This window comes from Scomber scombrus, chromosome 9, assembly GCF_963691925.1.
Source record: "Scomber scombrus chromosome 9, fScoSco1.1, whole genome shotgun sequence".
NCBI lineage: Eukaryota > Metazoa > Chordata > Actinopteri > Scombriformes > Scombridae > Scomber > Scomber scombrus.
This window is the reverse complement of record NC_084978.1, coordinates 25,029,767-25,044,867: the sequence shown is the minus strand read 5'-3', so window position 1 is coordinate 25,044,867 and position 15,101 is coordinate 25,029,767. Positions and strand designations below refer to the sequence as shown.

General features: G+C 39.6%; 1 protein-coding gene across 1 annotated transcript in view; it reads left to right on the top strand.

Moving 5' to 3' along the window:
* Nucleotides 1–15,101, top strand: part of gabra4 (gamma-aminobutyric acid type A receptor subunit alpha4) — a 16,937-nt gene extending 1,836 nt beyond the window's left edge. The window contains exons 5-9 of the mRNA XM_062425114.1: nucleotides 409–491; nucleotides 3,938–4,081; nucleotides 4,600–4,752; nucleotides 10,949–11,205; nucleotides 14,574–15,101. Coding sequence (XP_062281098.1) covers nucleotides 409–491; nucleotides 3,938–4,081; nucleotides 4,600–4,752; nucleotides 10,949–11,205; nucleotides 14,574–15,101 — 1,165 coding nt within the window. The remainder of the gene's footprint in view (nucleotides 1–408; nucleotides 492–3,937; nucleotides 4,082–4,599; nucleotides 4,753–10,948; nucleotides 11,206–14,573) is intronic.

Here is a 15,101-nt window from a genome sequence, read left to right as displayed (position 1 = left end):
TCCCTCCATACATTTATATTAAAGACCTGATGAAGAAATCCTGAACTGAAGCCTAACCTTGGTTAAATGCTATTTTTCTAACGTTATCTCTGTAATTCCAAATATTTCAGTGTTTGTGGTTGTTTCAAACAACAGGAGAAGACAGACTTTGTTGTATATAAAGCAATTAAACAGATTTACTGTGAAATCAGACACAGGCTCACAGTGTAAACAGTGTCGAGCTGTGTTGAGGCAGTGCAGAGGCTGCCAGACTTTCACATCTTACATTCAATATAACAGTCAAATAACTGCACATTTGCCTTTTTACTGAAAAGGGTTTGAATAAGGACATTGATAATCTGTGTGTATGTGTGTGTCTGTGTATTTATTTGGTCCTTTACTGAGCTCCTCTTTTCTGCACTGCAACAGGTTGACTATTAGTGCCGAATGTCCCATGAAGCTCGTGGACTTCCCCATGGATGGACATGCATGCCCCCTCAAGTTTGGAAGCTGTAAGTTTAAAGCGTGTGTGTGAGTGATATAAATAGATAGATAAATAGTAGCAGACATGGAGAAAGACACAGTTAAAGTATTTGTTCACAGCATGGAAACTTTCATGAACCCAAATCATGGCAGAAAGTACCTGAGCCAGTTTCCTTTCATGGTGTGCTGGCTCTGAAGACAACAGGTAAAGATCTTTGCTGATTTGCTTTAAAACCGTTCACTTGTGACTTGCTGGTGGCTACTTATAGGTCTGTGTTGAGCTCCAGCGCTGCCACAGTGACTTTGAAGAAGGAAGTGAAGCCTGAGTTGCTCCAAGAAGACATGATTTAGTCGAAGTCTAACTCCTCTATGGATTCCCATAGCCGTAGTCATGCACGTTCTCATTCTTACATCAAGAGAAACATGCACAAGATACTATTTACTCAATGTAAAATGATGCTTAATCTTGTTGCAGGAAGCTTTTTAAAGGAGCAACATGTATGAATCATTATCATATTGAACCTTTAAATTGGTGTCATACATCTTTATTACTTATATTGTTTTATTTACTAGCTCTTCGTCAATTCAGGATTCTTAAAGGAATAGTTTGACCTTTTGGGAAATGTTAGCTGAGAGGATTGATCCCAATTTCACGTCTGTGTGATAAATATGGAGCTACGTGATGTTTTATGACTCATTTGAGAAAGACATTCACAAATGCCACATGTGCTGCCTTTAAAAAAGTTTTTAAGAGTTTAGGAATGTCATAAATCGCATGTTAGTCTCTACTTGGTCTGAAAAGTCCAAAAAAAAGAAAGGAAAAGAAAGCTTGGTCACATGACTGTTCTCTGCTTGGCGCTGAAATGGATTCTGTGCTGAAAAGGACTGCTGAGGAGCTGAGGAGCACTTTGTGAGACTCAAAGCCACCGAATGCTAATACCACATAATGAAGCGCTTCATTCTCGCACTGAGCAGTGAACAATGGAGCCCTAACTCAGCATCAGTGTTTATAGTGAGCCTACCGGTCAGCAGAAATGACTTATCTCAAATAAAGGAGTTTCTCAAATGGAGCTGCTCCGTCTTATCGGAAGAAGAGCAGCGATTTGAAGATTACATCTGCGAGAGGAGAGGGAGAGGGAGAGGGAAAAACACGACGAGTTTGCCTTTACACCCAGCCAATCTGCCGTCAATTACCCAGCATGGTGACATTGCGGAGGACAAATTCACATTTCTCTGTCATTGTCACCCCTCCCCTCCTCTCCTCTCCTCTCCCTCCGTCCTCATCCACATCCTCATCTTTTTTTTTTTTTATTCTTTTTTTTGTACCATCCTGCTCTGCTGATGCTTGCCTCCAGTCAGGAGGAAGCGACCATGGATCTGATGTGGCCTGAAGCGAAGGAAAGGTCAGAATCCCTTCCTCTGCCTCAGGATAACACAGACCTATGCAGCTATTTTCCATAGCTGGCATGTGTGTGTGCTAATTTTCTCTCTTTCTGCTCTGCCTTGATTTTTCCTCCATCACCCTTTTTCTCTCTCTCTCTCCCCTTTTTCTGTTTCTCCATCTGGACTTGTGTGCGCAGGCATTGCGTTCCACTCCATGACACACCAGAGTCATTTCATTTTGGCAGCACAGTTGGTATCCTGCCGATGTGGAGTCCCATAGGGAGTGGCAAGCAAAGACAACTGGCATTTTGTTGTGCATCCTCCGAGTGGCCGACCTCGCCGGTATACACACAAGCAAAGCACACTCAGAGGAGGCAACAGCAGGATATTAAAATCACTTCTTACAGTTCTAGCAGAAAAGTATCTTCAAGCCAGACACAATGGAGAGTGTGTCTGAACGTAGCAGCTTTTGATGGAGATGTTAAAGCGATGCATCAGGCAGCTAAGTATGACAGCTGGCAGCTCTGCGAACTTTGACTCCACCACATTGTGTCGCTTTCAGAAAATATAAATCTGAGAAAATATCAGATATAAGCCGATCCAGTGCCATATGATGACAACCACCTACAAAATGTCTATAAAACCTGCACTGAAATGTTTAGTTTTCTTGCAAAACAGATTAAATTAATGAATCGCAAAGTTTCCATATGTTTGAAAAGAGGCGATGGGTCAAGCTGCCTAAAAAAGCTGGAAGCCTTAAGATATTAGATCAGTCAGTGGAGAGTTTTAGTGTCCCATGATGTTGCTTCAGAGGCTTTTCACCCGGCCAAGATATTCTCTAAGAAACACTGAACAGACATTATTTTGGCTTGTTGTAAAGAAAGTTATCAACACCACAGTGTGAAAATACTCTATTACAAGTACAATTTAAAGTCCTCTTCCACTCAAAAATGTGGTTTTCTTCTTGTTCCTATAGTTGAATGTTTGAGCTTCACTTTGCAGAATGATATATGTGCAGTTTGACAATAGAAGCCGGTTTTCACATTGGAAAGTTTCTCTGAGCTAATTGAAAACCTGATTTTAAATGGTGGGTCCACAAGCAGGATTCACAACTAGTTTGGAAGCCAATCCTGGTCCAGTATTCAACATAGAACAGTGTGATGTGGAAACTTGTCTGCAGTGCAAAAATACTGAGAATGGACTTTAAACGACATTAAAGTATCAGACATCTAGTGTTCAGCAGATAAACTTCTGAAATGAAATATATTTACATATTTGTAGATTTTGGAATTTTTAATGAGCCATTTTAAGGATTTTAATGCATTAATTATACTTTTCTAGTGGAAAAACCATATCAGACACACAATATTGTTCCAAACAGAGTATTCTTATGTCTTAAAACATGTCTGGAGGGGATCTCTAAGTTTTATCAATATATCAATATGTCAATACTCATAATGTGGGTAAACAGCCATTGTCAGTGTTATATTATCATATATTATAATACTGGACTGTAAATACTGATGCAGTAATGTAAGCAGTGTTTTAATGCTGCAGATGATCAGGGTGGAGATGTTTTGAACTACTTTTTATGCTCCTGGGTATTTTATTAAATAAACAGCTTCATTATATCTTATATGCCAGTGATACATAAAAAATAATAATAATAAAAAGCACAGTACCTAAATTAATCTGATTATCATAGAACTAACTATTAACTAAATGAGGCTGTTCTAATGCAAAAAGTGATGGATTTATTTCATATACAATATGTGAGATGTAAAAGCAAAAATTAACATTAACTTACAGACACACTTATTAAACAGGCTGTCAGACAAACAGTAATGGCCAATCAGGAGAAAGGTGATAAGAGGTAGGAGGTGTTATATATGAGTTGGGTTAGAATATATCTGATGAATATACAGACAATACATGCACACACCTGTCCATCTAATCATGTACAGTATAAAATCCCTCTTTCTGGAAAGTTTATTGATTATACACACACTTTTTTTTCTTTTTTTTAAAACTTTTGCAACGTTATCATACTGTAAATGACTCACAGTGGTGTGGCTTTGCTGTCTGCCCACAGATGCCTATCCCAAAACAGAGATGATCTATACTTGGACCAAAGGGCCTCAGCATTCAGTGGAGGTCCCCCCTGAGTCCTCCAGCCTTGTTCAGTATGATCTCATCGGCCAGACGGTCTCCAGTGAAACGATCAAATCAATCACAGGTGAGACTTACTGCTAGTTATCAGCTGAATTATACTGAGGGCTGCCAAGGGAAATGGCTGCGGGGTTGACGTCACTAATGTTTATTTTTTTCGTTATAAAATGTAAAATTTGTTCTCTTTTTTTAACATATTACGTGAAATCTGGTGAATTTGTGAGAACTACACTGCATTTGCCACAAATATTGTAAAAATGTAGTTTGGGTGTTTGATATTGAGTGGATTTGGAGCGCATGCTATTGCACAGACATGACAGTAGCAGCCTTTTGCAATCACACATTGTAAGCATCATGAGTGGACACATGTCAGAGGGCTTTTCACTTCACATATATACTGAAAGATTCCAGGGATTTTAGCAGCAGAAAGTTGGGATGTGTGGCACGTGTCCATTTGGGTGAAAATGGACGTACGTCAAGGAGAGAAATGTGACATCTGTCTGAAGCTGTATTAACTGGAATCTGTCAGTGTGCGACTTTAAATTCTTTGTTAATCAAACTAATTCATTTCTGTTGATCTTCCAGGTGAATATGTGGTGATGACGGTCTACTTCCATTTGAAACGTAAAATGGGCTACTTCATGATTCAGACGTATATCCCCTGCATAATGACAGTAATCCTCTCCCAAGTGTCCTTCTGGATAAATAAAGAATCAGTTCCAGCGCGCACAGTCTTCGGTATGTAGACCTCACACATCCCTCATCGTGTACAGCCTCCCTGCTCTTTGTATATTTATTTGATGCCAGCAGACTAATCAGAGCTGGAGTGTCTCCGCTCTCTACAACAAGGTGATGTCACAGTGGGCGGTGATAATATAAAGCTGCTGTTCGTTTTTATAACTTTAATATTTCTACACAAAGTGCAAATTCACTATTACAGTATTAGTTTGTTTTGGAAGGTAAGATTGGGCAGCACTAGTAAAAATCATTATGATGCATCTTTCTGAGCAAATCTAAAGCAAAGTCCACATGGGTTGAAAATGTAATAAATACCATTTAATGTACCTATACTTGCTTAAAAAAATCCAAAGTATCCACCTTTATAGTTGTTAATTAGATTATTAATCAATAAATTAAAGTTCAATTCAGTGGCATATGTTACATCACTCATCAATTATGTGGATTTTTTTTCTGTATGTTTTTTTTCTGTATGTTTTTTTTGGTAAAACTTTATCACATTTTGACAAATTGTTCCATCGTTCATCATTTCCACTTCATAGTTACTTTTAGTTTTTTGGCCTGTGACCCACTTGCGCTCTCGCCTACCCTGGTATGATGTTTGGGGGTCTTAAAATAGACTGATTAGTGTCTGTCGATATGAGGCAGACAGAGCTACTAAAACTAGAACAGTGTTGCTGGGCTTTGCTGTTTTTTTTATTATAAAACATAAAGTTTCACTCTGGTGGTTTATCAGCCACATGCCTCCACTTGTGTTGGTAGAAAGTCATTCAACGGTAATGGCACTGCTACTTGTCCTCCTTTTTGAAAGTCGTTGTGATTATGTTATTGTGGAGCATCGTTTTCAAGAGGTAATTCTACCTTATCGCCATGAGTGATGAGAGTGAGAAGGAAAACACGAGTGTCAGCAGTGATTAATGATTCCAATAACAGCCAAAGTGACATTTTGACCGCTCGTGATGCCAGAACTCTGTTATGTTGCAAAATGAAAGTATCGTACATTTAATGTTGTTGGTTTTGCTTGTAGCATCTAAATGAGTTTCTGATTAAGATAAGTTAAGATATACTTGATTGTCCCCTTAAGGAAATTTATCTTGGGCTCAGTATCGCTGCATCACATAACATTTTTCAGATATACTTAGTTTAGTGAAAATGTACAACTGTCTATAAAGCACCCTTTATAAGTGGTTTATAAATTGTAACTTTTTTAATGGTTAATGAATATGTACCTAGAATTTATAAATGAGTTATAAGCCATTAATAAGGACCCAATAAAAGCTTTTGGGTTGTTGGGTTGTGAAAAATATCTTTGAATCATTTGACCTTATAATCACTGTACTGTAACTTCTGGTAAAAAAATCCTCAATGTGTTCTCACTGATACCTTATAACTAATCTATCATGTGTAGTAAATGATTTATTAATCATTAAAAATGATGAGTTACAACTTATAAACTGTTTATGCTTAGAAAGTGCTACAATGAAGGATATTAAACATAATGTAAGTATCAGGGCATGACAAATAAGCTGGTTTATTTCATTATAATAACAGGCATGTTGTTGTCTGGCTGTAGCATTCAGTCAAACTGGGACAACATACTGAATCATGTAATGGTAACCAAACAACTAATGTATCTCAGTGTTTTGCCGTTGATGACATCGGCTACAAGCAGTGTCACCTGTATACATTCAGTGCATTTAACACAGTGGAGATTCTTTGCTGAGTAGAAAAACACAGTTTGACCCTCAGTGGAAAAGCGGCTCCATGCCGCACATCTAATAAAGCATTTGAGGATCAATGCTGCTCTTCTGCAGTGACAGGCTCTGCCCTTCCACCCCACCCCTCCCCATCCTGAACTGTCCAGCACCACAGAGGCATCACAGCAGCACAACTATTGTTATACCAGTCCAACCTCTGAGGCAGAGGATTTCTGCTGTTATCTGCTGTGTTTGAATGTGTTTGGCTGTGGTGGGTGGGGATAGGGTGGGAAGGGAAGGGAAGGGAAGGGAGGGAGGGTGGTGGTCGGCGTTTAGATTTCTCCTCTTCTGCCCTGCAGCCACACTCCGTTTTGACTTCCTGCCTCGGTGACTCAACCATAGCGTCCTGTTATGAGTATGAAAGAAGCAGTTTGTCAGGATGACAAACAGGGATGGAGGAAGGATTAGAGTTGGAGCTTGGCTCGGCTTCAGATAGGAGGGTCAGAGTAAAAAGCACAATTTTGAGTGTGAGTGATTTATTATGCCCGTTACATGTAACACAATTGTTGTTTACTGCAGTGAGAGAAGGTTGTGGGCTTGATTCCCACATGGGTTGCTCATAGTGGAGATGTATGAGGGCACTTTAAAGGAACAGTTTAATATTTTGAGAAATACTCTTATTTGCAGTCTTCTGAGAGAGAAATGGGAAGATCAACACCTCTACAGTACTAGCGCCAGGAGGTGGTACCTTAGCTTGGCATAAAGACTATAAATAAATCCACCAACATATTTGAAGCTCATTTACATGCTGTTTCTGTGTAATACATACAAGAATCGCAGTATGAGGTTTTACGTGGAGTTACACACAGTTGGGTCATAGATCTGTAACATGAACTGGATACTTGACTATATAATATATGACCTAACCCTATACATATATATACATATTGCAGTGCTACAACAGTACACTTGTCACATTGAAATATCTTAAAATCTCAGTTTACTGCTTACTAGAGTAACTACTAAGTATCTGTTAAGAATGCAGGAACAAGGCATTGATTTAGACATAGCTGAGCTGAGTTCTTGGTTTACTTCTGCTGCACATTCGCATTACATTTTGTCTCCCTTGTCCCACCTGTTGGCTCCTACTCATACATAGACTTTCTATTGTGATAACATCATACACATAAGAACAACTTTGCCAGAGGAAGTGCTGTCTCAGCACAGGTAGTACTAGCAAAATATTTGGTTGTTAGGTCTAGAGAATTTAATTACCAGCCTTTGGCTGTACCAGCTGCTAACACACCACAACATATAACGAATAGCTTTTCTCCAATTGTTCCAATCATCACTGGCAGTGTCACTTACTCAACTGGTAGGTTATAGTCCAGTGTCCTCAGCTCAGTGTTGGTTTCAGTTCATTTAGGCCAACAACGAGGCTAATCGCCTCCTGGCTGCATCTCCATACTTAACCAACAGATATGAGGAGAAATGTTTCCACTGTCATCCTTGTTCATGTATATCATTTAAAGGTTCTGGTATTCAATTATCTTAGTGTTTAATTGTTTATTATTCTGGTATTTCTCTGATTAATATCACCCCCACGTCCATCAATGATTTGGGTTTCTGCTTATTGTCACAAAAGATTCATATTATAGGTTAATATCTTTAGTCTATGGCCTCAAGCCACAGTTCACCTATCAATGTCACCTAGCTGCTTTTGATTGACAGGTAATTATATGGCGGTCACGTCACGGTCACGGCGCAAGGGATGAATTTATGTTGGGCAAACACTCTGCAGCACAGATTGTTCCATATCTCCAATGTAAAGGGGATTTTCTCCAAATCACATTATTGCTATTGGTTAATAATACCAAGGACGAGTGCTACAGGCTTATACTGTAACCTTCTGCGATCGTAAGCGCCACGCATGACCTTGAGTGGACGCCCAATTGGTGTCTTGTTTTATTTATATTGTACGGTGACTCTCTTGATGCAGTGAGAATGAAGGAGAGACATGTGACATTCAGTCCGCAGATGAACTCCTGTCCTTTAGCTGTGTGTTGTATAAAGCAGGATATATGCTGTTGACCAATGTATGCTCTGATGTCATAACATCTTCTGATACAGATCATACTTTCAGTTATACAAACATTGTAATGAGGTAGACTTTGCCTGCAGGAAGAAATAACCCTATTGGTTGAGTTAAACCCATACAACTCAATAGAGTATTATTGCACTGAATAAAAGTAAATATAGCACTGACTGGAATGACTGCACCAATTCATATTTTGTATTACCAAAGTTACATAGATGTGATGTCATCACTCATTCATAGTGATTAACCCAAAGAGAATTATCCCCAAACACCGCAGTTCCTCTCAGCACTAAGGCCTTATCTTTCAGTTTACAGTTTTGTTTTGACAGGCCTTACCATTTTGATTGACTCTCTTCGATCTCATCACAATCGTGTTTCCATCTGCACACAGCAGCTATTTTTAGGAAAAAGGCTCTGCTAAACCCTCAGTGATCTACGTGCCCGGCACCAAACAGTGGCACACAAAGTTACTAGCTGATGAATATAGCAGCTAAAGAACCAGATGTTTGTCATCTAAGTTGGTGGAGAACAAAAGGAGAGTGAATATTAGACTTATATCTGCCAGGTAGCAACAAGTCCAACGCCAAATAAATTCTAATGTTACTCCATAGCTGCTGGTTGTGTACATAGTTGACTGTTTTTTCTACCACATTAACACATGTACATTTCCAGAAAATCAGCAAAAGAAAACCATTCTTTGAACAACTTGTAGTGCCAATTTTCCAGGGTCCCGTTAAACCACTGCAGAAGAAGAGGGTGAAACAAGATAGTGTCATTTAAAGAGTGCCAATCAATAGGTGATCTGTTTGGGAAGGGAGGGTTAGGGCTAAGGTTACTTATTTTTCAAAACACACCATATTTTTGACTGTATAAACTTTACTTCAAGTTATGCAGCTGTAGCAGTTGAGTGCAGTGCAGTCAGTGTAAGTTAATTTGCTCAGTCACATTTCCTGCTCCACTCTTAGGTTACACCAAACATCATTAGTAAAAACTGTATCTGTTATCATGTCTCCCCTAAAATTGTTTCTTGGCTTGGTCTGGGGGTGTTTTTTCAGCAGCACAGACACTACTAAATGATCACAGAAATATTATAGAAATATCATAGGAACACTTCAAGCAGCAATGTACTTCTAGCCCCTCGCTTTCCTACACTTTGCTAAATGTCACTTTGATCATTAAGGTGACACTACTGTATTGAGTATATAGGCTACAATATGTTACATAACTGAATATTTTTGACATATGGTTTATAGAATATCATAGATCCAAGACAAAACCGACAGAAGGGAAGGACTGATAGAAAAAGGTGCAATTACAAATTAGTCTGCTACTTCAGCACCACAGACAGTGCCATGGATTTATCAATACACAGCACAGTTAGGCTACTGATATTTCAGAGCCATAGTTGGGGCCACAGATTCTAACTTGCACAAACCTCAGTCAGATAAAGGATCAATGAGTCAGGCAGACTAGACTAACATATTCAACTAAACAACCCCTCTGCCCCGGCACTCTTCCCCTCATATCACCTACTGGTGCCAGTCAAACCTCTAGTGCTGAAAAACAATGTAGAAAAAAATGATGGAAATATGGCATCTGCGTTTGTTTCATGTGTTAATTTGCAGAGCTTTACAGTCTCCTCATCGCTCCACACAGATCTGATGTTTTCCCCAGCCACTATTTTTAGTCTTTTCAGAGGAGTGGAAACTTCTGTGGTCGTTGAAGTCACATCCTTCATGTACAACATGATTTATTTGCCAAGTCTATTTCCATTGCACTTTGTCGGATTTTGCCTTTATCATCACCCTAACTTTTCCACCTCAGTCAAGTGTAAAAACTTTTTTTTCCCACTCAGGTTTTTATGTGCATATTGAAAATACACATAAAAACAGATGGATGGAAACCCAGCTAACTGTTTTTCATATTTACAGCTTGTTGTTCTGGCCCAAGAAGAAGAAAAAAATCGAATAATTAAGGTGCAAACACTGTGGTTCTTTTTGTATGTCAGAGAGCCAAATACATTTGGATAATTATCTCTCTGCATGGGTTAATAAAAAATGCTGATGTGCATGGGCTATTCAACACTGTGTAAATTATCTTCATCACTATTTGTGACTGTTTAGAAATGACATGATGAAAATTCTGCTCATGATTTGTTATTTTCATCCCCAATAAGAAGGTGTTAGATGCAACTCCTGCAGTTTTGTGGGGGGGGGGGGGGGGACAGACAGACAGAATATTTATAGAGCAGATTTACTGTCAGTCAAATCCAGATGAGTTCATTAGTCATTAGTTCACAGTCTTAACTATAGATCATTTCATTAGAATTTTGACTAAAGTGAAGCTTCAGTTACTTACAGTCTCATTAGGTTAATATTGCTCTTTTTTTTATCCATTGAAGGCATCACCACCGTCCTGACCATGACGACACTCAGTATCAGCGCTCGCCACTCTCTTCCCAAGGTCTCGTACGCCACTGCGATGGACTGGTTCATCGCTGTCTGCTTCGCCTTCGTCTTTTCTGCCCTCATTGAGTTTGCCGCCGTTAATTACTTCACCAACGCACAGATTGAGCGGGCCAAAAAGAAGCCAGCCAAATGTCCCCCTGTGCCCCAAACTACACCTGTCAAGGTCAAGGACGCAGAAGAAGTGCTGCAGGTGATTTTTTGTTTCCCTCAAAGTGTACGTGGCAAATAATCTGATTGTACTTTACTTCAAGGAGCTCTTACACAGCATGTCCCTTATTATGTGCTTACTGTATCTGGCTTTTTGCCTAGACTTTTGAATGTCCAGGACCAGGTGTGGGCCTGCCTGAGGATTGTCAGCTGTGTTCTTGTTCGTAAGATCTGAGAGGATCTGAAATGTAGGGAAAACAGGAGTAATCTGATCCCAGGAATTTCAACTCCCATATCCTACTAGATCCTACTTATGTACGGCATGAACATGTCGATTATAAAAGGTTGGACAAGTTTCATAATCTTTAGGAAAACAAATGCTTCCTGATCAGAAAAACCATATTGCGCTTACATATAAATCCCAAACTTCTGTTCTTAAGTCAGAAAATGTGGATTGGGTGGTTCCATACAGAAAAACAAACAGGGCTATAAACAGACATAAAGTGGTGTCAAATAATAGTCAAATGTTTATGGCCATTCAGACTTTAGACTTATACTTTTAGCTTTCTGTTTTACCCACATATCATGTATTTAGCCTGTCGCCTGTCAATTGTTGTGGTGTAGCCACTAACTACACAAAAGTTCATCACAGGGAATGTAACTCTTGCTTCCACCTGATTACACACATAATTGCTCTGTCAACCACAGTTTGGCATGTTAAAAGAACTGCTTGTTAAATGTGGTAAATGAAGTGGAGAAAACATCTAGACACTTAAAATATTCCTCACATGTTACCACCAGATAAGCCTGAACAAAGTCTACATTGGTTCAGCAAATGTATTGACTCTGGTTCGGAGTCAAATGCAGTGAAGTAAAATGTGAAAATGAGACAAAAAAAGCTCTGAAACAGCTTGACAACACATCTGTTTGGAGCTCATGGTGTGTTTCTCACTTGTGGTGTGTTGTGCTGTGTGTCTGTATTTTAAAATGATCTCCTATTTTGGTATCCGCAGTTGAAACAAATTACACTAACACCACCGAAGCTGACATATGGATTGAATCAGTATTCATGAATATGCCATGAAGCTATTTTAGAGCTCTTAGTCAGATAAGATGAATGTGTTACAAACCACCACATATGATTGAGGGAATATGGAGGTATTTATGGAGCTGTATAAACACTTCTCACAGGATGCCTGTTATAGAAAGGAAGGCATATTTCTCCTACTATATGTTCTCCTAAAGTCATCAAATGAAATAGATAGGTCTACTGTTAACTCATCATTGCAGCTGACATAACCCAGCAATGCATATGTCAGTTTTTCACTAACTACTTTAAGTTGTCCCCTCCAGTCCAAATCCCAGTGTGGCGTAATCATGCCTGAATGCAGTATAGTGACAACGGCACTTCAGTGGATTAGTAGGTTGCCAAGGCAACGCAGCCCGGGTACATCTGTATAGGTTTCAGAAAGGCTCTGGTACTGGGGGAAAAAATAATACTCTTTTCCTTGAGAGCAGGTCCTGTTGGCACTTCCATAGGGCTTGGCACAGGGGTCAAGGTGTGTTGATGGTTCCAGCCTCACAGCCTTTTACTTCTTCTACGATGAAAAACAAACTCCACTATCCACACACACCTCCTCTGCTCCACATGGGACACAATAACACTGGATCCTTTCAGTTTCAGGGGGGGTGGATTATTCCTGCAAATGCCTTAGTACCAGCATCACACTCTCCCTGCTTGAAAACATCAACTCTCAAAGGATAAGCTCCTTTGACGCTACACTGCATTACCGCCCCGATGCAGTGCTACCTACTTTCTGTCTTAAGCTTGTATGAAATGAGTGAAATCCTTGGTAAGTGACATCTGTATTGCATACACTCTATCGTCTGCTTCCAGATGAAGGCCATCTGTGTCAGGAGGACTGTAATCAGATCAATATGACAAGGTTTATGTTGCAGGGCGCGCTTCTCAGAAAGGAAAAGCAAGTAAACTCTACCTTTCCTGCAAACTCCTTCAAAAAGGAATAACTTTGTATTCATACTACTCATCTGTAGTTCCCCATATTGTTTGAGTGTGGTTTTTTTTTAGACACATATTTACCAAAACAAACAAAACCATTAAATTCTCCACTGAAACATTTATTAATTAAACTTTCTCAGTCAGGTCAGCTGCTTATTTTAGAGTAAAATGGCTCTATTATAAAATAGAGCTGGACTGATAGTTTGGTTTTTTAGATTGATATCAATAGCGATATTTGAATAACTGAATAGAGAAACTGATGGACCAAAAAAACCCAATTATAACCCCTATAATAAATACTAACTACTTATGTTAAGAATACTTAAGATTTGATCATTAAAGAGTTGTGACCAAGATACGCTGCATTAGATTTCACATTGAACAACCTTGCCAGTGTTCTCCGGTGGACTACAGTAACTATGTGGCACAGTATGGTGACACAGTTTCTAAATGACCTGAAACATATCTTTGGCATTCCTGTACTGCAATAGACAGTTTTCTAAGTCTAACGTCTGCCTTACTTACTCTTGCTAAACCTGTCAACTGTTATATTCTTGAACAGCACATTTACAATGATAATGGTGGCAGCTTTGTAATTTGTTGTCTTTTTGAAACAATGGGTCCTTGATGGGTTCAACAGAGAGCAGGAGAGAGCCACCCAATAACGTTAGCTTAAACTGTAGGACCAGCTTCCACACAGCTGGGAAGTACTACACAGTAGGATGTATTATTGTGAATGGACATTTTTTAAAAAACGTGACTTGACTTGTAACCTCACAAAGTGTTATTAGTTAATGATATGTTATCATGTGGTCTTGGGAGTAATGCTGGGTTAGGTTAATACTGTCGGTAGTAAGCTAATTAGGCAGCTTATGTTGGAGCAGACAAGCACCACACTGTAATATACTTCATACACTTTTCCTCTTGTCTTTTTATTCTTCACATTTTACATTTTGGAAAGGTTAAAAACAGACTTGACCCTCTAAACTCTTTTTGTGTAAACCTCGACCTCCAACAGCCAACAGTCAATTTCCTGTTACTTACCAGCCAGCAAGGTCAAATTAAGTTAATTTTAGTGATTCAAAATCACAAATTTCTCTATAAGGGTTTTGACAAGCTGTACAGTGTACAGTATAGCCTCTATTCTGAGACCCTGGAGTCAACAACAATACTTGTATTGGCCTTATATACTATTACCAATGTGGCAGTGAGTAGCTAACATGGCTTATAATATCTGTTGGTAGATTTATTCATCAGGCTATACTAAAAAAAAAAAAAAACTGTGAGCTAAAGCACATATTTATTATGTTTTTCAGAAAATGACAATATTGGTTAACTTGCAGCTTTTATATTTTATGTGTCATTATTGTTTTTTTTCTTCTGTTTCATAGCAAAATCCTGACAGCAATGGCAACCTGAGAAAACGTGTGAATTATATAGAGCCGAGCAGTCACCAGAGAGCCCAGTCCACCACCAACATTTCAGGAGTAGGAAGAGCAAGACCGCTGCGACCTTTAGTCACCGGAGCCAACGGCAGCTCCTCCACCCTCTCCCGCTCCAGCCCCAAGTCTGAGAGCCTGCTCAGCGTGGCCTCCTCCTCTGCACAGCTGGTGAAAAGCACGCCTCAGGCTGCAGCTTCCACGCCAGACGTGATGGCGGCGACGCCATGCAAGCAGAACACCAACTCCGCGTCTCTGCAGCATCTGCTGGGTCCCAAGCTGGAGCGCATCCAGATGATGGGAAACAAACTGGAGCTAAAGCAGACGCCGTGTTCCCAGCCCACCACTGCTGGTATGGGTGGAACCAGCAAAATTGACAAGTATGCACGGATCCTGTTTCCAGTGTCTTTCGGGGCATTTAACATGGTCTACTGGGTAGTTTACTTATCAAAGGACACGATGGTGGCTAAAGGTGGCTAG